General features: G+C 41.1%; 1 protein-coding gene and 1 long non-coding RNA gene across 2 annotated transcripts in view; one reads left to right on the top strand and one right to left on the bottom strand.

The window, feature by feature from the left end:
• The window catches only part of LOC125341880, a 13,877-nt gene extending 12,000 nt beyond the window's left edge, over positions 1-1,877 (top strand). The window contains exon 3 of the long non-coding RNA XR_007209100.1: positions 1,747-1,877. This is a non-coding gene — a long non-coding RNA (uncharacterized LOC125341880). The remainder of the gene's footprint in view (positions 1-1,746) is intronic.
• Crebrf (CREB3 regulatory factor) lies at positions 250-23,533 on the bottom strand. The gene is made up of 8 exons (XM_048333997.1): positions 23,352-23,533; positions 20,486-20,611; positions 17,677-18,760; positions 9,600-9,794; positions 8,824-9,013; positions 7,358-7,431; positions 6,259-6,381; positions 250-3,659 (listed from the first exon to the last, which is right to left on the bottom strand). The coding sequence occupies exons 1-8, from the start codon at positions 23,358-23,360 to the stop codon at positions 3,544-3,546; spliced, it is 1,917 nt and encodes a 638-aa protein (XP_048189954.1). The 5' UTR covers positions 23,361-23,533; the 3' UTR covers positions 250-3,543.

Below are 23,533 nucleotides of genomic sequence, written 5' to 3'. Positions count from 1 at the left end.
CAAGTAAGGCACAATATAAAGCCAGGTCATCATCTGTCATGAGAGCCGCAGGAAGGGACAAGGGTCATACATGGTACAGTAGTAGGACAAGCAATCATGTGGACTGTGCACGTGTGGCACCCAATTGGAAATCAGACAAGATCTTGACAAGACTTAGCAACTGGACAGCATGCTTTCAAAGGGAGACAACACTACAAAGAATCCAGTGTATCTGAAACTAGGAAGAAAGTTTTTTGTTGCTTTTTTTCCCCCTCTGTAATCATAGTAGTAGTACTAGACTCAAAAGTTTATCATTGCCTTTTGGAACAATGGGTTTGTTTGAGGTGAATTTCACAATGCCCTCATAGAAAAGGAAGGCTCTGGACTTCACTAGGAGCGATCTAATATACCATGTATGAACACAGAAACCCTTTAGAGAGTTCTCTATTGATCATCACCCAAAAATACATGCTACGGTTTTCAAACACAGAACATGTACAACTGTTGGGGTTTTTACATTACCTTATAAGATCTGTGTGTGTGTGTGTGTGTGTGTGTGTGTGTGTGTGTGAGAGAGAGAGAGAGAGAGAGATACACAAAACATACATATCTTAAGGACAACAGAGGAAGCAAGATTATTACTGGCATTAAAATACAACCATTTCTAGACGGTTTTAAATGCCACAGAGTCCCCTGGTTAAAATGTAAAGCTGCACAGCTTGCCTAGGCCATCTTGAAGGTAAAGTTAAAATAGCAAGAGCACTCGCCTTCCACTCTACATTTTACTGCCAGGTTTTTTATTAGATCAAGTATCAGTGTAGCATTCTGACCAGCCCAGATTTAGCAGCAAATGGCAGGAATCATATAAAATGCAATCTTTTCTTTTAAACAAAGTGCTTTTTCTAAGATATACATACATATATAAATAGGTACAAAATAAAGTGTCAACATTAAAAAGCTCAACTATTTAAAAGCTTTCAACTATTTAACTTAAGTCAGACATAGAAAACACTGAAATGCAAGGATATGGAATCCACTAAACAGATTCAGTCTTTTTTTGTTGTTTTTTGTTTTGTTTTTGAAATGCAAGACCAAAAATATCAAATTCTGGTTTACAGACAAGAAAAAAGTATCAAAAAACCAGAATTCCTAACAGAGCAGCTAGAAAGGGGCAATTTTATAAACCTCGTCAGTTGAATCTCTATCACAAAGCGATTTTCACCTGACTGCAAAACTGCCATATTTTGGGACACCTTTCCATTTCCTAGACACACATACTGTTGGAACCTCACAGGTTGCAAACTCTATGCTTTGCCTTTTCCCACCTAGAAAGGAAACAGTGAGACGATGAACTTGAACTCTGTCAGCCATTGGGATTTGCACTTCTCATCTGTTTAGCGTGAATGCACCAAGGGGCACATTTCCACCAAACACATGGGATACTCTTGTGGGTTACAGTTCAGCTAACGTGTCAAGACAGTCTGCCTCAGGTTGTATCTCCAGATGTAAAGGAAGCTAGAGGGCTGCTGGGTTGTTCCTGTGTGTTCTAGAATCGAACCTTCATGTGCTATGTAACTTCATGTGCTGTCACTTACAAATGGAGAGAAGGAAGGGAAAGGACGTAGAAGGAAAGGAGCCATGTTGTACAAATTAGAATGAAGACAGTAAATTCTACCATGAGGGAATGGAGAAATATGTGTTTTCCCGGTAGGTAGGTCTGAAATTTTTGGTTTACTGGTTTTTTCTGTGTTTGAGTGTGTATGTAAGTTTCACACTAGATATGTTTTTTTTCTTTTCAGTACAGTTTGAAAACCACCAGGTTTCAAAGCAAACAAAAATATTTGAGAGTACACCAAAGGAACAGATAGAAACATCTGTGGGATAGGTTTATAATGCTGCCTTGATAGAAGAAATTCTCATCAAGAGGTAAAGCTCGAACATGGCTACACTGACTACAGAAGCTGTTCGATGTGAGCCAAAAAAGAGCACCTAAAAACTAAATGTGTCAACATCTCCCAGTTCTAGAAACTATAGAAGAATAAGTCACATGTAAGTTTGAAGAAGCTAGTTTGAAAATACCTGTACAAAAATATAAAAATCTATAAAGTTTCTGTTTCTGTGGTAGGCCTGTGTTGATCTTTGAAAATATTACATGCACAGTAATACATCGATTGGAAAAGTGGCAACTAAAGAATTAGATAGTTTTAGCTTTTTTCCTCTCTTTACAGATATATATATATATATATACACATACATAATACAATAAAAATAACCTGTATTTTGGTTGTTTGGTGGAAGTATACTACAATAAACTAATTAAACTGTCATTTTCAAAGTCAAAAACTTTTATCAATAGCTTAATAAAATGAAATATATTAAAATTTCCTACAGTTAAGTGCAGAAATAAAAAGACTTATACACACCTAAATGGCCACCAACTTACCTACTATGGAAGCAACTAGAGGAACAGCAAAATAATATATTTGTATGTACGGATGCTCCTTCTATAGATAATTGGACCCAAACAGAAATAAGATTCACAGTTCAGTAAGATCCCAACCCTGACCTTTTATGTTTTGCTCCTTTTTTCATACATTCATACAGTATCATATAAGCTGTGCAAAACTTTACTTGGACTGGCAGTCTGCCATATCAGTTGCATTTGTCTTTGGTACAAAAAAATAAAACAATCGCAATAATGTGCAAGTATTTGTCTTCTTCCGGTCAAGTACCGAAATAGTTTTCTAGAGCCATCTTTTTTTTTGTTGGTTTTTTTTATATACAATACAAAGACTCTGTGGCATATATCTACATTTCAACATAGTCCTATATACATTCAAAAAATCTGAAAAAGTTGGAACAAAAAAACCCATTTAAACCCCATAAGTTTTCCATCTATATATCTTAATTTTTTCCTCAAGGGTTTTCATCATACAAAATATTACCAGTTTTAGAGTTTTCCCAAAATACAAGGCACAAAGAATATGCTTTTTTCTTACTTGCACAGACATCTGTATATATTTATATTTATATATATATTTATATATCATAATGAACTCTGGAATTGAATGTCTACCATGGCACACAAACACGAGTGCCGGGTGCGCCATGTACAAGTGAGATTAATGGCTGTGGAAAAGTAGAACAGAAAGCAATCATTCTAAAAAAAAAATCTAAATGGACAGTTAAAAAAAATGCTTCCTTAATATTTTTTTTGAGTGATTCAGAGCATAAACCTGCCATGATGCTTGGCATTATACTGAGATATTCACCCTTCCAAATGTTTTCCCTTCAATACACATGTGCAACTTCTACCCCAAGGTTTACTTAGCATGTGAGTGCCACTGCTACTGCCAGGAGCAGGCTTAGCTGAGGTTTATGCTCTGAAATGCAATAATCAAGTATTTTGGATCATGCTTCACTTATGCTACAAGTTCTTAAAACAATATAACCTAATTGTAAATGTTTACATAATGCTAACTGACATGCAAAACAGAATGAAAATATACAATGGATAACATGAGAAAGAACAGACACTTCTGACCAGTGGTCCAGTGGGGCTGGCTACACTTTTGATGCTGGTATTCGCAGTCCTACCAGGCCACCGGTGGGATTGCCTTCTGCTGTCTTCTCTAACACTTGGTTAACAAATTCTGAGGTTTGCCCAGCAACTGGGAGGCCTGTGGAGAATAAAACACACACCTGAACACACCAGTGGGGAAGGTGTACCAGGAAGGGAGGGGAGGGAAAGGAACAGTGTATACCCAAGGCCCAGGTGGATCTCAGCTCCATGATACTGCTCCCAAAACAGTGCTCTCCTACTTGTTACTGCAGCCCAGAACATCCTTCTACCCATCACACTTCACTCTAAGATGGTAACAGAAAAGTGACACCAAGAATAACCAGGTATGGTAGTACACACCTGTCATCCCATCAACTTGGGAGGCTGAGGTCAATCTTTGAAGACAGACTTTGTCTTAAAAAACAAAAGCAGAATAACCATTGGAGAATAGCTAATCACAGTTTAGAGTAGAGAAGATGGCAAGCTCCGAGCCTGCCAACAAGGCCTGCTGAGCTTGAGTCCCCATTTCTCGTGGCCAGGCGCTTCCCTCTGCCTTGACTTCATCATGACTCCTAGTGGGATCTGATTGCAACCAAAACTAGATCTGAAGGCTCTGGTTAGTCATTTAAAAAAAATTACTGTGTACAATTTATGTTCTTTGGAAATGGGAATGACTACAACAAAGTGGGAACAACAGAAGGATTTACAGTAAGGTCAAGAACACTTTGAATCAATAAACCTTTACAATCAATAAATCAAATCCTGACAATCAATAAGGAAAATAAAGCCAGAAGTGGTGGCACCCCAGCTTGATAGTGGTACCAAGAAATCACTCTATCCAGCAGATTGAGAACAGCCTGGAACATACACGGAAAGACTGTCCTCCCTGATCCTCACAACAAAGACATTCAGTGACTTAGCCACTACTTCTATAAAGAAGAATTGCTATGAAAATGCTGATTTGCTGGGCACATGTGGCCCACACCTGTCATCCTAGCTACACAGGAGGCTGAGAGCTGAAGATTATGCTTTGAAGCCAGCTCGAACAGGAAAGTCTGTGAGTCTCTTCTCTCCAATTAAACATCAAAAAGGCCAGAAGTGGCACGGTGGCTTAGGTGATAAAGAGTGCTAGCCTTGAGCACTAAAGCTTAAGGGCAATACTCAGGCCCTGAGTTCAAGCCCCAGGACCGGCACATGCAGAAAAATGATTGATTTCACTGTAGCCACATGATCACACTTAGCACCGGCAAATGACAAGATGATGATTGCTGGAAATACAATGATACGTGATGAATTATTGCCAAGAAATTTAACTATATCTTGTCATGAGGGAACATATAAATCCAAACACTGGGACAACTTAGAAAATAAAAAACTGGATTTTTCATTGAAAAAAAAACATAATAACTCTGAGAGACTAATATATATATATGTATTTATATAGGTGTGTACAGGCATATATATAGTAATGTGCAAATATATCAGAGATAAGGGCATCCATGTGCAAATATATCAGAGACAAGGGTATCCATGAAACGACTAGAACAATATAAAAACAGACTGTATTAGATATTAGGCCAATACTCAAGTACATGGATCTAACAGTGTTGGTATCACAGCTGAGCTAGAGAATGTCCTTGTTTTCTAGAGATACATGCCAAAATAGGAATACAGAATCATGATGCTTACAAGTTACCTGAATACACACACACACACACACACACCATCGCCCAATATATTTGGGCAGGAGCACAAATAAAATCTTGCAAAGTATTAGCAACTTGTGTGAGAGAGAAACGGAAAGAGAGATTTCTGACAGAGATATAGAGAAGAGAGAAAGAGAGAAAGAGAAGGAGAGGAGGAAGAGAGAGAGAGAGAGAGAGAGAGAGAGAGAGAGAGAGAGAGAGAGAGAGTGCCGATATTACAGTAACCACATTTGAATGTTTCCTCAATTTTAGGGGGGTAAGGGTACTGGGACTTAAACTCTGGGCCTTGAGCTCTCACTGACTTTTTTTGTTCATGCCTGATGTTCTACAACTTCAACCATACCTCTAGTTCTGGCTTTTTGCTAGTTTACCGGATATATAAGTCTCAGGGATTTCTCTGCTGGAGCTGGCTTCAAGAGCCTCCTAACTGGCTGGAATTATAGGTGAGAGCCACTGGCTCCCAACTAAAACGTTTTTCTTTTGGTTGGTTGTGGGACCTGAACTCAGGGCCTCATCACTGTCCTTGAGCTTTTTTGCTACAGGCTAGCACTCTACCAGTTTTAGTTTTCTGATGGCTAAATGGAGATAAGAGTCTCACAAGGGCTGGGAATCTGGCCTGGTGGCAAGAGTACTTGCCTCCCATACATAAAGCCCTGGGTTCAATTCCTCAGCACCACATATATAGAAAATGGCCAGAAGTGGTGCTGTGGCTCAAGTGGCAGAGTGCTAGCCTTGAGCAAAAAGAAGTCAGGGACAGTGCTCAGGCCCTGAGTCCAAGGCCCAGGACTGGCAAAAAAATAAAAAATAAAAAAAAGAGTCTCACAAGACTTTCCTGCCTGGGCTGGCATTGAACTGCGATCCCCAGATCTCAGCCTCCTTGAGTAGCTAGGATTACAGATGTGAGCCACCAGCACCCGGCTTTAAAAAACTTTTAGTGTCCCTTGAAATCATACATCTCACACTACATGCTCCTAAGTTTTAGGCTGTGGATCTATCTAGCATTATTCTTACCAAGAGTATCTTTAATGAGAATTTCAAGCTTCTGTCCCATGTTGGGTCCTCTCTCCTCTCTTGGATTCTGCACCCTGTTTACAATCTCTTGCTTGATGGAGTTGATTACAAACAATAAATTATCTGCAAGACAGAATAAAAATGCTTGGAACATGTCCTTTAACAAAAAAAATCATTTAATAACCTCAGATACTCAATTAAAATCAGGAGGGCAGTTGGGCACTGATCAAGAGTAGTATGAAACCATAAGACCAAACCTTATTATGGCTACAACAGCAATAAAAACCAACCCAAATCAAGTCAAACTGGAAGGACCTGCCACATAGCTCAGTGGCAGAGTATGCCTGATATGCATAGGCCCTGGACTAGATTTCTAGCCCTAGTTTAAAAAGATAAAAAGAAAAAGAAAAAAACAAAAGCAAATAAACAAAAGTCAGAGTACTACTCTATTCCAAAGCAGAGGACCTGGGGAGAGATCTAAGAAGTTGGGTTTAACAAGTACAAACACATTCTGATGAGCAACCCCATTTCAAAGCACATGTCTACACTATTCTCACCAAGGTCAAAATATGATCCAAGGGAACTTAAATACTAAAGTGTTTCTTTTTCTTTTTTTGCCAGTTCTGGGGCTTGAACTTAGGGCCTGGGCACGATCTCTGAGCTTCTTTTGCTCAACACTAGCATTCCACACATGATCCACATTGCCATTTCCAGCTTTTTCTATGAATGTAGTACTGAGGAATTGAACCCAGGGCTTCATGCATGCTAAGCAAGCACTCTACCACTATGCGACATACCCAGCCCATACTAAAGTGTTTCTACAGAAAATATGAAATGAGAATCAACTCTCTGATGCAGCACACAATTATGAAGGGGAAGGAAGGATCAGGGTCACCAGTGGGCTGTGATAAGATGTGTCTGTGGAGCTCAGCTTCCAACACTCACACCAAGAGACAAGGATGAACATGGGTATAGGAGGTACTGGGTGGGTGAACCCCAAGAAGGCTGGCCAGAATGAAAAGCAAGGAATAAAGCTAAACAAGAAGTGCAGGAGCAATGGAAACAGGAAGCTAAGACACTCTTCAATGTTTAGGTTTACCATATTCAGTGTTGAGGCCCCATAATTTCACTTTATTTGCTTCATACTGGGCTTTTTTCTTTAACCGACAAGCTCTGTGAAAGAAAGGAGCTATTAGTTCACTTTTCTTACAAGAGAGCCTTCAAAATATATTCCTTTGCTGTAAGACATTTTCTTTTCTTCTTTTATGCTACTCCTGGGACTTGAATTCAGGGCCTGCGCGCTATCCCTGAGCTTTTTTACTCAAAGCTGGTGCTCTACCACTTGAGCCACAGCTCCACTTCTGGCTTTTGGTGATTCACTGGAGATAAGAGTCTCATGGACTTTCCTGCCTGAACTGGCTTTGAACTGCAATCCTCAGATCTCTGCCTCCTGAATTAGCTAGGGTTACAGGTGTGAGCCTCTAGCACCTGGCTGCTCTTATAATTTTAAGGTAATGAAAAAATGTTCAATATCATGACTATGGTGGTAAGCTTTATGATGGGATGTTTGTCACAACTATGTAACAATGTACACTAAAAGGAGGAATTTTAAGCTGGGGAAGTCAGTTGCTCAAGATGGGTTATACCTGTAATTCTAGCTAGTCAGGAGCCCAAGGTCTAGGGATTATGGTTTGAAGTCACCTCAGGCAGAAAAGTCTATGAGACTCTATCTCCAACGAACAAGCAAAAAGCTGTAAGTGGAGTTGTGACTCAAGTGGTAGAGTACTAGCCTTGAGCAAAAAAAAGCACAGGGACAATGCCCAGACCCTGAGATCAAGCCCCAGGATGTGCCCCCGCCCCCAAAGGGTTAATTTCACTCTAAGTAACCTTTACTTCAATTAAAAAAAAAAAAAACTTGACTTACCAAGAAAGCAAACAAGGGGCTGGGTATATAGCCTAGTGGCAAGAGTGCCTGCCTCGGATACATGAGGCCCTAGGTTCGATTCCCCAGCACCACATATGCAGAAAACGGCCAGAAGCGGCGCTGTGGCTCAAGTGGCAGAGTGCTAGCCTTGAGCGGGAAGAAGCCAGGGACAGTGCTCAGGCCCTGAGTCCAAGGCCCAGGACTGGCCAAAAAAAAAGAAAAAAAAAAAAAAAGAAAGCAAACAAAACAGAAGCTATAATTTTTTTTTAATTTTTCTATCATAATGGATGCACTTAAATATACCTGAACCTCTCTCCCTTCAAAACTTTGTTCCAGGCAGAACACCTGTAATTCTGGCACTCAGAAGGCTGTAGCAGGATAATTCAAGAGATTTTTGAAGCCTGGCCTACACAGTGAAACCTTGTCTAAAACAAAACAAAATGAAATCTTTTTTTTTTTTGGTAGAAAGCAGAAATGCTGTCTTTTACTTTCAAAGGAAAATAATCTCATGGTGGGATTTAAGAAAGAAAAAAATGTTACGTCTCAGTTAAGGGCTGAAGGTCACCTCTTTTACAAAAACTCAGGGTTTAACTTCACACCCCAAACGTTTTTTCCACCAGAGTGAACACGATTAGCATTACCTGGAAGCCAGCTTGTTTTTCTCCTTCCGTGACCTTGGCCGAGCTGTGAGGGGAAGTTCACTGACGGGAGTGAGGTCGCTAATCACCTTATTTAGCTTCCGTAACTCACTGCCAATCTGGAGCAATTTTTTAGGATTTGGAGTCAGGTCTTCTACGTCAGTTCTCCGTGACTTCTTTACTGCATATTTTCCTACAAAGAGTTGAAAAGTTGAAGTCATTTTAGTGATCCAGAGATTTTCCATAAGGTACCTCCCACCCTTATATTTTTCAGTCTTGGCGCATGTTAGAAGTCTTCTTAGCCCATTTAACAACCTACCCTAGAAGTCTGCCAGCCCTGCGTTCCCACTTGTGGCTTTAAGAGACATAGGCTAGGTGTGAAGTTCAGTGGTAGAGCACTGAGATCTGAGGATAACAGTTTGAAACCAGTCTGGGCAAGACAGTCTGTGAGACTCTTATCTCTAATTACAGAAAAAGCTTGAAGTGGTGCTGTTGCTCAGAGTGCTAAGAGTGCTAGAACTGAGCAAAAGAAGCCCAGGACAGTGCCCAGGCCCAGAGTTTAAGCTGCAGGACTGGCAAAAAGAAAAAAGAAAAAGAATTCAGCATCTCTATTTAAAGGGACCCTAGAATCAAGAAGACTGTCAATATAAGGCCAGCCTAGACTATCTAGAAAGCTCAAGGTTAGCTTTAGCTACCAGTAAGACTGTTGAAAATGAAACAAATCCCCTCTCTCCCAATGAAGTTACTAAGTACTCAAATTCCAATCCCTCCTCTCTTACCGTGATGTGAGCCATTTTTCTGATACACATTGCTTGGCAGCGTATCTCGGTTCCACTCGGAGGGCCTCAGAATCCTCTCTTGCTGGGACGGAGTGAGCTGTTCACTATACTCCCAGAAGTATCTTCTTTTCCCTCTCTTCCGGGAAGAGGCAGAAGTCATCTCCTTCAGGTCTTCTACTGAGTCATTCTCATAGCCTTTAAAGAAAAAAAAAGGGGGGGCTGGGAATATGGCCTAGTGGTAAAGTGCTTGCCTCGTATACATGAAGTCCTAGCAATACATAAACAGAAAAAGCTGGAAGTGGTGCCGTGGCTCAAATGGGAGAGTGCTAGCCTTGAGCAAAAAGAAGCCAGGGACAGTGCTCAGGCCCTGAGTTCAAGCACCAGGACTGGCCAAAAAAAAAGCATCCCAGTGTGGTAAGCTCCAGAAATGTCAATACACCAATCAGGACAACCCAGAAGTTCCTTCTATTTGTGGCTGGAGACATTTCCTTTCATCTGAAAACATCACTGGCATGTCAAAGAGAATAAATGAGGTATATAGGTAGCAATATAGTAATCTCCCACTCATGAAATATTCGGATTAATATACATTGTTAATCTCACTTGAAGACTTTTGTTTTTACAAGTTCGAAGGTAATATATTTTCTCTTTGTATCTTCATATGGGATTGAAAGAACTACTAAGTATAGTTACAGGGACATCAAAAAGCAACTTTAGATACTTGTACTTAAACATGATTTTTAAAATGTATTGTTTTATTTTATTTATTTACTTTTTGTCAATCATGGGGCTTGAACTCTGGGCCTGGGTACTGTCCCTGAGCTCCTCAGCTCAAGGCTAGTGCTCTACCACTTTGATATACACACAGTGACACTTTCTGGTTTTCTTGACTGGGCTGGCTTCCAATCACGATCCTCAGATCTCAGCCTTCTGAGTAGCTAGGATTGCAGGTAAGAGCCAAAGGCACTTGGCTTTATTTCATTTTTTTTGCCAGTCCTGGGGCTTGAAGGCCTGGGCACTGTCTCTGAGCTTCTTTTGCTCAAGGCTAACGCTCTATCACTTGAGCCACAGAGCCACTTCCAGCTTTTCCTCAGTAGTTTATTGGAGACAGTCTCTACTGACTCTCCTTCCCAGGCTGAATTTGAACCATGATCCTCAGTTCTCAGCCTCCTGAGTAGCTGAGATTACAGGTGTGAGCTACCAACTTAAACACTATCTTTAAATAGGTTTCTTTTAGTATTTATACATCTAAAACATCTCAGCAGAAAGCTATGTCTGCTTCCACAATGGTGTCCTAGCATTGTGGTTTTCTTCCTACCTCCTCCTCTATACTATTTGGAAAAGTAGAGAAGACAGTTCTTAAACTATCAACTAAAACTTAATGCCTATTCTAATCAGCCCTTTTCTGGAAGTAATTTATATTTGTTGTGTCTGTGCAGGCACATGTGTGTGCATGCATGCTGATACTAGAGCTTGAATTCAAGACCTAGGCACCATCCCTGAGCTTTTTATCTCAAGGTGGGTGCTTTACCACTAGAGCCACAGCTCCACTTCTGGCTTTCTTGTTGGTTCATTGGAGATATGAGTCTCATGGATTTTCCTGCATGGGTTGGCTTTGAACTGGGGTCCTCAGATCTCAGCCTCCCAAGTAGCTCGGATAACAGGCATGAACCACTGGCTTTCCATTCAACTCGAGTTTCATATAGGCAAAGATGACACCTTTTCATCTCTGTATAGCCAATACCCAATACATATACCACCTCAAAAAAAGTGTTTGACGGCCAGAAGCGGCGCTGTGGCTCAAGTGGCAGAGTGCTAGCCTTGAGCAAAAAGAAGCCAGGGACAGTGCTCAGGCCCTGAGTCCAAGGCCCAGGACTGGCCAAAAAAAAAAAAAAAAAAAAAAAAAGTGTTTGAGGACAGAAGTGTGGTTCATGTGGCAGAGTGCCAGTTGTGAGTTAAAAAACCAAGCTAGAGGCTCAAGGCCTCTGAGTTGAAGCCTTAGTACCAGTACAAGCACTCTAAAGTATTTTAATAAATGGTTTTGTTAAATCCAATAATTCATTTTTTTGATTTATCACAATAAAGACCTAATATGAAGTTCCTTCCTGATATTATTATCAAAGAAAGTCAAAAGGCCACCTTCACTGTCTAAAATTCTAACTTCTCACCAGGCACAGGTGGCTCATGCCTATAATCCTAGCTACTTAGCTAGCTACTTAGCTTAGCTACTTAGGAGGCTCAGATCTAAGGATAGCAGTTCAAAACCAGCCCAGGCAGGAAAGTCCATAAGACTCTCATCTGCAATAAACCAGCGAGAAGCCAGAGTGAAGTTGTAGCTCAAATGATAGAGTGCCAGCCTTGAGTACAAAAGCTCAGGGATAGCGCCCAGGTGCTGAGTTCAAATTCGTGTGCCCATGCATGTGTGTGTACATGTGTGCATAAATTCCAACTTCTCATCTCTGGTCAGTAGAGATCACTAATATTAAGCTGGTAAAGTCAAGTGTGAAATTATTTAGTGGAAATTACATTGTAGGACCCAAATTCTTGGTCTTGGAATCATGTAATTTCATGACTCTCAACAGTTGTGGCTTGTCCACAGAATAAGCTCTATAAAAACTTGGCAATCACACAGTAAGAAAGACTGAACCTCCATTCTGCACCTTTACTGGAACTTGGTATGCTCAGACGCTGGGGGTAGCTATCTGCCAAGACCCAGCATCAAGAGATCTAAGTCTTCACAAAAAGTCCTTTGTAAAACAAGTGCTACAAATTAAACCACCCACCCACCCTACAACCAGTATTCAAAGAAAACTATCTTTATTTGTCTGATTTAAAAATTCATTATTCTCACCCATAATTCACTTTTGTATCCCCAAAGTTGCTCATTTAAAACTGTCTTTCAAGGAAAGAGGAAATTTTCATTAGTCAAGCTGAAAAACACTCTAATACCATAAAATTATGTTACATTGATGGCAAAAGCCAGTTAATCATGTGTGCAGTCAAGTAATACTAGCCAAAAGATTTTACTTCATGGCTGGGAAGGTGGCTTAGAGGTAGAGTGCTTCCCTAGCGTGTATGAAGCCCTTGGTTCAATTTCTCAGTACCATATAAACAGAAAAAGCCAGAAGTGGTGCTGTAGCTCACTCAAGTGGTAGAGTACTAGCCTTGAGCAAAAGAAGCTCAGGGGGGCTGGGGATATGGCCTAGTGGCAAGAGAGCTTGCCTCGTATACATGAGGCCCTGGGTTCGATTCCCCAGCACCACATATACAGAAAATGGCCAGAAGTGGCGCTGTGGCTCAAGTGGCAGGGTGCTAGCCTTGAGCAAAAGGAAGCCAGGGACAGTGCTCAGGCCCTGAGTCCAAGGCCCAGGACTGGCAAAAAAAAAAAAAAAAAGAAGCTCAGGGACAGAGTCCAGGCCTTGAGTTCAAGCCCCAGGACTGGCAAAAAAAAAAAAATACTTAGGATAAACTTAACTAATAAAGTAAAAGATCTTTTCATTTAAAACTATTTTCTAAATACTGATGAAAGAAATTGTAAATTGGGGCTGGGGATATGGCCTAGTGGCAAAATTGCTTGCCTCATACACATGAAACCCTGGGTTCAATTCCCCAGCACCACATATATAGAAAACCGCCAGAAGTGATGCTGTGGCTTAAGTGACAGAGTACTAACCTTGAGCAAAAAGAAGCCAGGGACAGTGCTCAGATCCTGAGTCCAAGCCCCAGGACTGGCCAAAAAAAAAAAAAGAAGTTGTAAATGACACAAAGAAATGGAAGGCAGCATGTGCCCCTGGGTCTGAAGAGCATTGTTAAAGTGTCCACACTACCCAAAGCGATCTATAGAATCCAATTCACTTCTCATCGAAATTCTAGTGACACTTTTTCATAGAAACAGAAAAAACAAAAAGATGAAACATTCATATGGACTCAAAAGAACACCAATAGCCAAAGCAATCTTTTTTTTTTTAACATAGGTCCCCTTGTTTATTTATTTATTTGCCAGTCCTGGACCTTGGACTCCAGGCCTGAGCACTGTCTCTGGCTTCTTTTTGCTCAAAGCTAGCACTCTGCCACCCACTTGAGCCACCGCGCCACTTCTGGACATTTTCTATATATGTGGGCGCTGAGAAATCAAACCCAGGGCTTCATGTATACGAAGCAAGCACTCTTGCCACTAAGTCATATTCCCAGCCCCTCCCCCAAGCAATCTTGAGTAAGAAAAACAAAAAACCTGTAAGCAATTGGGTACCAGTGGCTCATTCCTGTAATCCTAGCTACTTGGGAGGCTGAGATCTGAGAATCATGGTTCAAAGTCACCCCAGGCAAGAAAGTCTATGAGACCATTATATCTAATTAGCCACCAAAAAGCCCAAAGTGGAGCAGTGGCTCAAGTGGTAGAGTGACAGCCTTGAGAGAAAAGGGTATGGGACAGTGAGCACCTTAAGTTCGTCTCAGTACTGGCACACACACTTAAGTTGTAAAATCATAGTGCACGATTTCAAAATACTACAAAGCTCTACCCACAAAATACTATGGTACTGGCACAAAAAACACAGGTGCCCATGGAACGGAATACAACCCAGAATTCACTCATACATTTATAGTCCACTGATCTTCCACAAAGTTGTCAGAAAGACAGTTTGTCCAATAAATGGTGATGGGAAGAAACTGAATGTCCTTATGTAGAATAAAATTAGATTTTTATCCAATATTGTATAAAAATACAGTCAAAAGGGCTGTCAATGTGGCTTAGCAGTAGAGTGATTACTTAACATGCTTTCACAAAGCACTGGGTTTGATTCCTCAGCACCACATAAGCAGAAAAAGCTGGAAGTGGCACTGTGGCTCACGTGGTAGAGTGCTTTGAGCAAAAAGAAGCCAGAGATAATGTCCAGGCCCTGAGTTCAAGCCCCAGAACTGGCAAAAAAAAAAAACCCAAAAACACTCAAAATAGATTAAGACCTACAACAGTAACATATGGGAAAAAGAAACACATGGGAAAAGCTTCTTGACACTGGTCAGGACAGTGAGTTTCTAGATGAATCTAGAAGCACAAGATATAAAAAGACACAGATATGGGATTACATGAAACTCAAAAGCTTCCTGAACTGGGGCTGAAGGCATGGCTCTGTTGGTAGAGCACTGACTAATGAGGAAAAACAGCAGGTACTAAGACCTAGTCCTGGACCACCAAAAAGAACTTCCACACAACAAAGAATAAAAAACCACAATCAACAGAATGAAGAAACAGATGGTAACATGAAAGAAAATATATGCAAATAATATATCTGATAATGAGTTACTACCCAACTACATACTCCAACACAGCAAGGAGAAGGGGAATATGATCAAAGTTCATTATAGACATGTATGGAAATACCACATCAAAACCCCATGGTATAATGAACATATTCTAATAATAAAAATTTTAAACATTACTGCAGTGTAACTCAAGTGGTAGGGCATTTGCCTAGCAAACATGAGATCCTGAGTTCAAAGTACAGCCAAGGGGAAAAAAAAGCATGAGAAGTAAAATTTTAAAAAAGCCTGGAACCATAGCAAAGTAAGCAAAACCTTAATAGACATTTCTCACAAACCATCCAGGCCCAACAATTATATTAAAATATACTCAACACCGCTAGTCCTCAAGGCTACAAAAACACAAACCACAATAAGTTCCATCAGATCCAGCAGTCCTGCTTCTGGGAATATAGATAAAGGAAATGAAATCTACTTCGTGTGCTTTCTCCTGTTCACCACAATATTCTTTGCTCAAACATCATCCAAGGTATACAACTGACCTCAATGGCCATTAATGGCTTTACAGATGAAGGAAATTCAAATGTACATATAGGAATTGTTACTTAGCCTTTGAAAAGGTGAACATTTTGAACTCCAGGAAATGGAAACATACTGCCCATTTCCTTAATCATTATCTATCTCCCTACCTCAATCCTCAACAGGCAACTACACAACTGATCTGAACAATAGATCTAGGCTCTATGGACAGCACTACAATTCTCCCAGGGGAGACACTATTTCTTTAAACATGGTAATACAGATTTTATTAATATGGTCCAAGAAAAACAGTCCTGGTAAGTAGAAAATACAGTTATTTTTTCTAGATGATGCAGCGTTCCAATGTAAACCAAAGATAAAGAATTCTTTTCCTTCACATTCAGCCTAAAGTACCTTTTACTTACTTAAAACTATCCCAACCAAACAACTTGTTCATATTACATGCATGAGTCTAACCATCTGTGACAGAAAAATTCAACCAAAAAGAATAATAATGCTTCACTGGTTAAAATGTAGTTACTATGCCTTAAGAATTAAATTAAAAATTAAATATCTACGTTTATACTGCCTAGCATTCCGGCAATCATCAGCATAATAAAAGGGTTTTCTGGCAATTTTGTTTCTTTTTTAGTAACTTAAGCTTTATTCAGAATTGCTAGTATTAGTATTACCTTTGAAGCATGGGCCTTTTGTTCATATATGAAAGTCTTCTTTATGCATTCACATGCATTTGTGTGTGTGTGTGTGTGTGTGTGTGTGTGTGTGTGTGCATGCATGTGTGTGTGCATGCATGTGTGTGTATTTACCTGGGTACTGTCACTGAGCTTTTGTGCTCAAGCCTGGAGCTCTACCATTTGAGCAACATACAGCTCCACTTTTGTCTTTTTGGTGGCCAGAGATTAGCGTCTAACAGACTTTCCTGCCTAGGCTGCCTTTGAACCAAGATCCTCAGATCTCAGCCTCCTGAGTTGCTAGGATTACAAGCATGAGCCACTGGCCCCCAGCTTCAGTGTTGCCTGGCAAGACTATTTTCATAAAAAATCTGCATCAGCCAACATTAACAACAGACCAAGAATGTAAAGACTAACTTGAGCAGTTCCTCATAGCCTTTCCTCTTCTCTATTCTATAGACTCTTATACTCAGATTTGACTCCACGATGTGTGCTTGGCAGGCACGTTACCATGTTAGCCATACCCCTACCACTTTTTGCTCTGGTTATCTTTCAAACAGGGTCTCATGTAGATGCCTAAGAGGATCTGGACCCTGATCCCCCTATCTCTGACTCTTTTTAAATTATTTTGGGGGGTTTTGGGGCTTGAACTCAAGGCTGTCCCTGAGCCTCTGTGCTCAAGGCTAGTACTCTACCACTTGAGCCACAGCTCCATTTCTGGCTTTTTGGTGATTAATTGGATATAAAAGTCTCAGGGTCTTTCCTGCCTGGGCTGGCTTCGAGCCATGATTCTCAGATCTCAGCCTCCTGAATAGCTAGGATGATCTCCACTCTTGAATAGCTCAGGTTATAAGTATGGCTACAGCATGTGTTTTCTTTTTTTTATTTATTTAAGGAATATTTTATTAGCTTCTGTAACCCAGCATGTGTTTTCTAAATTGAGAAAATAACTGTGGAAATGAAGATATAGCAGACACAAAGAAAAAGCTTGCCTTTACATCATTAAGTTGGTTTTGTTGGCTATGGACATGAGTAAAATGTAAAATGAACCAACATCATCATTTGGTTCACCTTTCTAGGTACTCCTAACCATCTCAACTATAAGATAAATTGTACAAATATCTATCTATCTATCTTGTTTGTTAGTTGTCAGGCTTGAATTCAGGCCTAGGAGCTATCCCTGAGCCTTATCACTCAAGGCTAGTGCTCTACCACTTTGAACCACAGCATCACTTCCAGTTTTCTGGGGGTTAACTGCACAGGCTGGCTTTGAACCACAATCCTCAGATCTCAGTCTCTGAGTAGCTAGGATTACAGGCATGAGCCACTAGTGCCTGGCAGGAATATATTTTAAACCCAAAGATTCTTGGTATCTTTGCACAACCACTAAGAGGGTGACCACTCAGGGCACTTAATAGAAGACAAATAAGAATATGCCCTCACAGAATCAGTGTGTGCACTACTGTGTGAGCACAAGTGATCATTGTTGCAAAGGCCTGTGAAGACACCAACACATTCAGTATCAACTAAAAGAAAACCAAACAAAAACTTCCCCTTTCAAAAGTCAGTCCTGAAAGGACCAGCTTGGTAAACACGAGTTCTAATACCTGGTTCCGAGAATGTGTCACTAATATCATCATCCTTGTCATCTTCATAGTCCTCCTCCTCTTCTTCCTCCTCTTCATTTTCAGACAATTCGTGCTCGCTTCCAAAGCCTTCATCATGGTCCTCATCATCAACATCCTCCTCCTCATCGTCATCATCTTCGGGACTGCATTTGGCTGGCTGTTCTCCCAAACTGTCGGAGACAAAAAGTGAATAATTGTGCTCTTCTTTTTTCTGGGATGAATCGGAAACCAAAGTGCTGGCAGAAAGGCTGCTACTCTCTCCTGTGGCAGCAGCCCCAGGCCCTTCCTGCGGTAAGGGACTGAGTAAGAGCTCCTGGGTTTCTTTGAAAGGCAGAGTGGGCGTGGCATGGCCCTGGAGAGGCTCCACCCCCTTCCTCTCTGGTCTCTTGGCCACTACCCCACAGTAGCAGGTGTTCTCCTTAGCGGCGTCTGCAGGTGACTGGCTCAGCAAGGGCCGGCTGTGCTGTACGGCGTGGATCTTGACTTTTGCCTTTTTTACATAGTCTTTACATTCAACATGAAAGTTCACTTTTTCATTGTGATAGATGTTGGTCTTCACCATGATTTGTGTGCTTGAAGTAGGCTTGCTTGCTTTTTGGACACAGTCTGACAAAGGTGCCTCAGTCTGAAGAGTCTTTGAAGAACACACAGGGGCAGCAGCTCTGCTGGTCATCTTTTTGCCAGGGAAAGAAGAGGGCAAGGGGTTTTGTTTGACACTGAAAAGCGAATCGGGATAATAAAGGGAATCAGAGACAGACTGAGAGTCTTCACTATTAAGCTGGGCCAATGTTGGAGTTTTACTGATGACCTCTTCATCTTGGTAAGGGCTGGAAAAGTCGTCGAGACCCAAGTAGTCGACTTCTTTTGTTCCCCAGATGTCACAGCTGGTGAGTTTGGTGTACTTTGTCAAGTCTTCACAGTATGTATCCCACTGCTCCCAGTTGGAGGTTAAAGTACCCTCACTATCCAGGACATCAGTGAAAGACTCCAGATTCTCAATGTCTTTGCAGTCCTCTAGAAGGAAGTTATCTCGAGGATTCTGTTGGTAGTTCATCTCTCTATCCTAAGAAAGGTTGATTGAAAAAAGAAAATCACATACCATGTTTTAGGAAGAAAATTCTCACCCCACCATGCTCAATGGCAAAGATCAAGTTGATAAATCAGTACTCTATGTCTCTTTGGTCTGTTTTAAGATAAGGGTACTGACTGACAAGACATGTTCCCATTCTATCTGTGTCATCATTTTGTTGGCAAAGAAAAAGAAGAACTGGGGACTGGGAATGTAGCTTGGTGGTAGAATGCTTGCCTAGCATGCATGAAGTCCAAATCAGTACTCTATGTCTCTCTGGTCTGCTTTAAGATAAGGGTATTGACTGACAAGACACATCCCCATCCCATTTCTTTGGCAAAGAAAAAGAACTGGGGGCTGGGAATGTGACTTGGTGGTAGACTGCTTGCCTTTCATGCATGAAGCCCTGGATTTGATTCCTCAGTACCAAATAAACACAAAAAGCTGGAAGTGGCACCGTGGCTCAATTGAGAGAGTGCTAGCCTTGATCAAAAGAAGCACAGGGACAGTGCCCAGGCACTGAGTTCAAGCCCAGGACTGGCAAAAAAAGAAAAAGAACTGCATTTCTCAAGAGGGTTGGGAATAATATGACCCTAGATCAAGGACTCTGAAGCTTTACAATGAACACTCTGACTGAAATGAGTTGATATTTCTGATCTGAGGAGGATTTGGAGGTTTCTTCAGAAATAAGCTGCAATTAAAAAGCAAAAATGAAAACCTTACCTTCAGTTCTTAAATAGGAACTTAAAAAGGCAAGGAGAGAGCTGGAACCCAACCACAGCATGATAAAATCTTTACACTAGACTTAAAACAATTCTTGGGCACAGGGAATATGAATTACAGAGATGAGATTTTAAAATGTCAGCAACACTGTGGCCACAGTGAAGAATGAAGCTTAGCTCTAATAATCCAACATGAAAGACCATCCACCACTGACTTTATTTTAAAGTGATTATGTTATAGAATACTATATAAACATATCATCCCATTTAAAAGCATACTGAGCCAGACTCTGGTGGCTTTCGCCTGTAATTCTAGTCACTCAAGATCTGAGGATCACAGTTCAAAGTCAGCCTGAGCAGAAAAAGTTCATGAGACTCTTATTTCCAATTAATTACCAGACAAGCCAGAAGTTGAGTGGTGGCTCAGTTGGTAGGGTACCATCCTTGATCAAAAAAAGCTCAGGGACAGAATCCAGGTACTGAGTTCAAGCCCCAGGACTGGCAAAAAAAAAAAAATCATAGTTTTCTCATAAAAAATTGGACTTGAGTGGGGCATTGGTGGCTCATGCTTGTAATCCTAGCTACTCAGGAAACTGAGATTTCAGGATCACAGTTGTAAGCCAGCCCAGGCAGGAAAGTCCATGAGAATCTTATCTCCAATGAACCACCAGAAAACCAGAAGTAGAGCTGTGGCTCAAAGTGGTAGAGCACTAACCTTGAGCAAAAGGAGCTCAGAGACAAGACCCAGGTCTCAAGTTCAAGCCCCATGACTAACAAAAAATAAAATAAATAAAATAAAAACTGGATTTGAAGATACTAAAATAGCCTTTCCATAAACCCTTTAATGGGTTCATATATTTTTCCACATGTCAAAAGAATCAAACTCAGTCCAATCATATCCTTCTCTTTCAGACATTTTACAGATTAAACCTTAAACCCCACTTCCATATTTTTACCCCAAATCAATTAAGGCTGAAACTAAGAAAATGTTGCTTACCAGCTCATACATGAAATCTGGATCTGAACTATTTGCCAGGAGATCCGTGCTCATTAGAGTCTGTTCCGAAAAGGTGTGGCTCCGAAAGGCATCCCCGAAAGGCGGATCCATTCCGCTTACACTAGGCTACAACAGAGTGATGTTCACTTGAGAAAGTCAAAGAGTACTTTCAAACCTATGTATTACATGCAAGCCCTTACCCTCCTGGTTCATTAGTAATGACTCAGTAGTAAACTGCTTATTTATTTCTGCTTTGTAGTATACTTAAGAGCTCGAACTAACAGTAAACTGGGGGTGTATGTGATGTTATAAACAATAAGGAAAGAGCCAGGTGCTGGTGCTCACACCTACAATCCTAGACACTCAGAAAGTAAGAAATCTGAGGATTGAAATCCAATGCCAGTCTGGGTAGAGATAAATCTGAGAGACTCATCTCTAATTAACCAGTGAAAAGCCAAAACTCAAGCAGTAAGCATGCTAACTATGAATGAAAAAGCCTTCAGTCCTGAGTTCAAGCCCTTAATACTGGCACAAAACACAAACAAAAATGTAAGAATAGCAATTGTTAATACTATTTTAATTTTAAAGTTTATTTAGCCACCAAAGTCAGTGTACCTAAAGAGTACTTGTAATCCTTTTGTGTTTGGTCAGTTATGGGGCTTGAACTCTGGGCCACTTCCGGTTTTCTGGTGGTTAATTGGAGATGAGTCTCACGGACTGGATTCCTGCCTGGGCTGCTTAGAGCCCCAATCTTCCTATCTCAGCCTCCTGAGAGGCTAAGATTACAGGCATGAGCCACTGGCACCCTGATAACCCTTTCTTTTTTTGTACTGGTCCTGAGGCTTGACCTCAGGGCCTGGGCACTGCCCCTGAGCTATTTTGCTCAAAACTAGCACTCTACCACTTGAGCCATGGTGCCACTTCCGGTTTTCTGGTGGTTAATTGGAGATAAGAGAGTCTCACAGACTTTCCTGCCTGGACTGGCTTTGAACCATGATCCTCAGATCTCAGTCTTCTCAGGAATAGGATTACAGGAAGTGGCACTGTGGCTCAAGTGGTAGGGTGCTAACCTTGAGCTGAAGAGCTCAGGGACAGTGCTCAGGCCGAGTTCAAGCCCCACAACTGACAAAAAAAAAAAAAAAGGAGTAGGATTACAGGCTTGAGCCACTGGTGCCTGACCTCCTCAATTCTTTCTTTAACAATAGTCTCTGCTCTAATCCCCACTTAGAGACTGCCCTGGCTATTTATTCCCTGTGGTCTTAGAGGTGTAGCAAGTAGGTCTCACTCTGTCACTCCCAAGCAGGTTCAATGTCTTCTTTCCCAGAACAAAAGACAATGTGGACATCTTTTAGTCTAAATAATAGGATCAACGAAACAGCCTCCAAAATCTACACATGACTAGAAATGTGGTATGACCTGTGACCTCAGTCCTGATCTTTGAAAGGGTACAGTCCATTCTGTGACAAGGCAGTGGGGAAGAATGCGCCCACAGTCACTTTCTGTTGGTTTCTCTCTGCCCACTTTGTACATTTCACCACCTGTCCAAACCACTTCAAGAGGCAGGTTCAGACCTCTGAAGTGGCTCAAATAACACAAAGGCTTCACTCTGAATGCTAACTCTGATGAGAAGAGAAAATTTAAAATATCCTTTGCTTTTATGTCCTTCTTTTGCAAGCTACTGCAGAAAGTGTGAAATGCTGTTAACGTATCTGTTTATACTTCATGCAGATGTGCCTTCTACATACAGGAACCCGTTTCCCATACACTCTTTCATCATGCACTTCTCTTCCTGGGCACTTCCCATCTGTTTCTTTGCTTTCTCTTATTTTCCTCAGGCCTTAGAACCTTTATGCCTAGAAAAATGCCACTTGAGGAAGTAAGTTTTATAGCCCCAAATTCAAATACTCAAGAAATGGCAAACTAAATCTTCTTTGGGTTAGGTCTGCAGAAGGGGCCAGGGTGGTCCATTTGGCACCAAGACTGAAGTAGAGGCAGCCTCCGATCATTTTAGCATTAGCTAGTTAATCCACTTCTTTTCTGCTTTTTTCCTCCCTGTCTCACTAGATGGTCCCAGCTAGCTCACAGAAGCTCTGTATGGCCCACAAAAAGCCGACTAAGAGTCCCTGCTCGCTCATTATTTCCAGGTTTCTCTCCAACACTGGAACAAACAAGGGAGAGGCAAATGCTAACCATGGAGGGGGGAGGGAGGGAGATGGGATAGCAGAACGGCTTCACCAGTTGTGTCAATGATTGCCTTGTACCAACATGGATCAGTTAAAAGCAGTTGTTATAACAATCATTCTTCTAGAACTGTCAGAAATGGAAGCAGGATGTCACAGAGGATGGAATGGAACTCTGGTGGCAGACTGATTTTCAGAGTTGTCAGATGGATCCCAATAAAGCTAGCAAATCTCTCACCTCCTCACCTACTTATCCACCAGGCTCCCTAGGTCAAGTTCACTGAAAATACTTCAAAGCTGCAGCAAAGGAAGAAACAGAGGGCAGTGGAAGATAGGATATGTACTTCAAACTAGGTGAGTGAGATCAGAAATAAGCTGACTTTAAAAAGGAAATGTGTCAGCTGGGTGCTGGTGGCTCAGGACTGTCATCCTTAGCTACTCAGGAAGCTGAGATCTGAGGATCATGGTTTAATGCCAGCTCAGGCAGGAAGTCCATGAGACTCTTATCTCCATTAATCACCAAAAGGAAGAAATGGAGGTAAAAAAAGCTCAGGAACAGTGCCCAGGCCCTGAGTTCAAGTTCCAAGACTGGTACCAAAAAAATAGTTTCAGAAACATACAAAGCCAACAATATCTGCTTCCTATAATGGAAAATAGAAAAGTCTGTCCAACTCCTCATGATTTACCTGAGGCATTTCCAAGCCCAGATCCTGCGAGTCCAATTCCAAACGTTGTCTTTTTCTTGTTTGTAAATCCTTTTCCAGCTTTACCTTTTATTCCAAGATCAAAGATGATTTTCACAAATAGCAGATTTTTCCCAAATGCCGTCAACTGCTTGAATCGCTGCTTTCTTAGAAAATAATTCTGT

Source organism: Perognathus longimembris, chromosome 25 (genome assembly GCF_023159225.1).
Source record: "Perognathus longimembris pacificus isolate PPM17 chromosome 25, ASM2315922v1, whole genome shotgun sequence".
NCBI classification, from domain to species: domain Eukaryota; kingdom Metazoa; phylum Chordata; class Mammalia; order Rodentia; family Heteromyidae; genus Perognathus; species Perognathus longimembris.
Note: the sequence above shows the minus strand (reverse complement) of the source record. Positions and strands in the feature narration are given on the sequence as shown.

What these genes read in the sequence shown, in the direction of transcription:
- Crebrf (XM_048333997.1), bottom strand. An exon ending in GGGCCTCAACACTGAATATG is followed by an intron (nt 6,382 to 7,357) that starts GTAAACCTAAAC and finishes TCTGTCTTGCAG; the next exon opens with ATAATTTATTGTTTGTAATC. An exon ending in TCTCATTAAAGATACTCTTG is followed by an intron (nt 3,660 to 6,258) that starts GTAAGAATAATG and finishes TATTCTCCACAG; the next exon opens with GCCTCCCAGTTGCTGGGCAA.